This window comes from Cynara cardunculus (assembly GCF_001531365.2).
Source record: "Cynara cardunculus var. scolymus isolate 2C chromosome LG 13, CcrdV1, whole genome shotgun sequence".
NCBI lineage: Eukaryota > Viridiplantae > Streptophyta > Magnoliopsida > Asterales > Asteraceae > Cynara > Cynara cardunculus.
This window is the reverse complement of record NC_037540.1, coordinates 1,309,252-1,312,425: the sequence shown is the minus strand read 5'-3', so window position 1 is coordinate 1,312,425 and position 3,174 is coordinate 1,309,252. Positions and strand designations below refer to the sequence as shown.

Sequence of the window (3,174 nt, the reverse complement as noted above, 5' to 3'; positions counted from 1 at the left end):
GAACTTTTAAATAGTTAATTTGATATATTTTTTTCACATTTTTATAATATATTCAAATTTATATTTTATTCAAAAATAAAATCATTATTGATTTCTTAAAAACACATAAAATCATATTATAATATCGATAAAGACAAATAATAAAAATAGAAAATTAAAATTGAGATGTGTCTCGCTGCATTGTGCGAGTACTCTTCTAATATTTATTAAATCATAAAATTAATAAAATACAATTAATTATTAATTTATAATAGTAAAATATGTTTTAACTTAATTTTCGGTGATACATTACGTTATAATACTTTTCTACATTAACTTAATCAAACAGATTAAATTAATTACATTAACCAGCCGGTAGGAATGGAATTTGCCAGTAAAACGACGTTATAGCAGCCGGTAGGAATGGAATTTGCCGGTAAAATGCCGTCATAGCAGCCGGTTGGAGATGACTTAAAGACATTTATGTCCCCCATTTTTCTATTTATGACATTTACAGTCCTCCAATTTAACAATCTTTACTTTTTCACCCCTACTTCTATAACTTCCATTGTTAACGCCAATCAACTATCAAAGACTTGCTTTGAATATATTCAATTTTTACTAGTATTTTAATATTAATTTATATATCTTTTTTACTTATATTTTTTATATATCTTTTCATATCCTTGTAATTCATTTTAACATAAATGGTCGCATGTATATTCAATTCAAAAAGTCTGTTTTATTTTTATTTTTAGGGTAAATTGTATGGAAAAAAAAAACGTATTTTAATTTGGTTTCATTTTGGGTAGTGTAATTTTAAAACTTCCATTTTGGTACCTAAGATGTAAAGTTTTAAATATTTAAGTATTTGGTTGAAGACTATTTTTAGATTGAAAAGGACTAATTTTAGATAATAAAAAATTCATGTCACTAACCACGTCAGCAAATAATACTGAGTTGGATACCACAACACTCGCCACATCAATATGGTTGGTTAATGCTTCAACCAGTTACCCATGTACTTAAAATGTTTAAAACTTTACATCTTAGGTACCAAAACTGGAAGTTATGAAAGTACGTTATCTAAAATAAGAATAAAGTTAAAAAACGTTAATTTTTCATGCAATTTGTCTTTTTTTATTATAAGATATTCCAACAATATGCTACGATTTAGCCTAACATTTACAAAAATTAGGGTTCTGTAGTTCATATTGTAATATCGAAATTAAATCGAAGCTGAAGGAATTAACATGATACCTATACGAACGTGACATGCAAAAATAGTGAAATGTAGCAGATATTGATGATACTGTTTAAGAATTTAATCCATGTTCAACGTGCCTAAAACCCTTATACTGAAAAACCAATGATTAGCATTAAATAATCTTAGGTCTTCAAAACCCATTGAATATGGAAGAAAAAAAATCTAATCAAGAACCAAATACAACACCTGAAATCGACTCCTACTTCTAGAACCTAAACAAAAAGATGCACGTTTATTATTTCAATCACCTGATATTTAACTGTATTACTACTGATCACATCATATACTGATTGCTAACATGAGAATCAAGGGTTCCATTCGAAAACTGGGTTTGAAAACCTCATATTCTTATCATACAGGTCCAAATATTACTGCATACGTTTACGATTATTCTTACAAGTTAAAACACTTTACCAATATCTAAACACGAACACTTAACCATGCCGTTCATGAAAAGATTGCTTTAAACTTTATCGTCTTTCTTATGCAATTTAAATTTGTAATGAATGCAACATAAGCGTGTCACAACTAAAACAATCAAGAACAATTAAGAAAACGTCATTATAAAAAGACAAATTCCCTCCTCCCGTTTCCTACAAATACGGACAGAATCGGTTAAAAAGCATATATGATCATATTCATCTGAGTCTTTGAAAAAATATACCGTGTACGATAAAAATAATATTCTATTTTCTTGAATTTTTATTTTTTCAATAAAGATTTTGATATTGGATGAGTTATGATTGCATGTGGGGAAGTACATGTGGCTTTCCATGTACCCTCAAAATTGAGTATTAATAATCTCATTCACCTCTCTTCTTTAGCACACATTCTTTTCTCTCTCTCTAATGGCAATGCCAATTTTCCTTCTCCTTCTTGGGTTTCTTGCTCCAATCTCCACTTTGTCTTCAATGGTACAAGATCCAAAGCTTGTAGTACAACATGTCCATAGGTAACATAAATGAACCAATTTTTCAAATTCCCATTTTACCCTTGTTTTAATTCTTATAAATGAAAACTGTTTATGGTTCTGTTTTCAACTGCTTCATGTTATCATAAACAGTAAACTGTATTTTGTAAGTTAAGTTACTTCAGATTGTTATGATTTGGATAAAACTTGTTATGACAATGCAGGAGTATAAATGAATCGAGGAGGAATATGGGGTTTTTGTCATGTGGGACAGGGAATCCGATCGACGATTGTTGGAGATGTGACAAGGGTTGGGAAAAGAATCGACAACGGTTAGCTGATTGTGCAATCGGGTTTGGAAAACACGCAATTGGTGGGCGTGATGGGAAAATCTACGTTGTGACAGATTCCAAGAATGATGATCCTGTAAACCCTAAACCAGGGACGTTACGATATGGTGTGATCCAGAACGAGCCCTTATGGATCATATTTGCACATGACATGACCATAAAACTGAAGGAAGAGCTCATGATGAACTCATTTAAGACCATTGACGGTCGCGGTGCAGATGTCCACATTGCTGGCGGACCATGCATCACCATCCAGTATGTGACGAACATCATTATACATGGCGTCAACATACATGATTGTAAGCAAGGTGGGAATGCAGATGTTCGGGATTCTCCTGACCATTATGGGTGGCGAACGATATCGGACGGTGACGGGATCTCGATTTTCGGGGGAAGTCATGTATGGGTGGATCATTGCTCATTGGCCAATTGTCATGATGGGTTGATTGATGCCATCCATGGATCCACAGCCATCACCATATCGAATAATTACATGACACGTCATGATAAGGTCATGTTATTGGGGCATAGTGACTCTTTAATTCAAGACAAAAATATGCAAGTCACAATTGCATTTAACCATTTTGGGGAAGGCCTTGTACAAAGGATGCCAAGGTAAGTCCCACATATCATTTTCATATATATATATATATATATATATATATATA

General features: G+C 31.9%; 1 protein-coding gene across 1 annotated transcript; it reads left to right on the top strand.

Moving 5' to 3' along the window:
* Positions 1-2,077: 2,077 nt before the first annotated feature.
* On the top strand, positions 2,078-3,125 carry LOC112524444 (probable pectate lyase 5). The gene is made up of 2 exons (XM_025134261.1): positions 2,078-2,198; positions 2,381-3,125. Exons 1-2 carry the CDS (start codon positions 2,095-2,097, stop codon positions 3,123-3,125), a joined length of 849 nt encoding a protein of 282 aa, XP_024990029.1. The 5' UTR covers positions 2,078-2,094.
* The last annotated feature ends 49 nt before the right edge of the window (positions 3,126-3,174 follow it).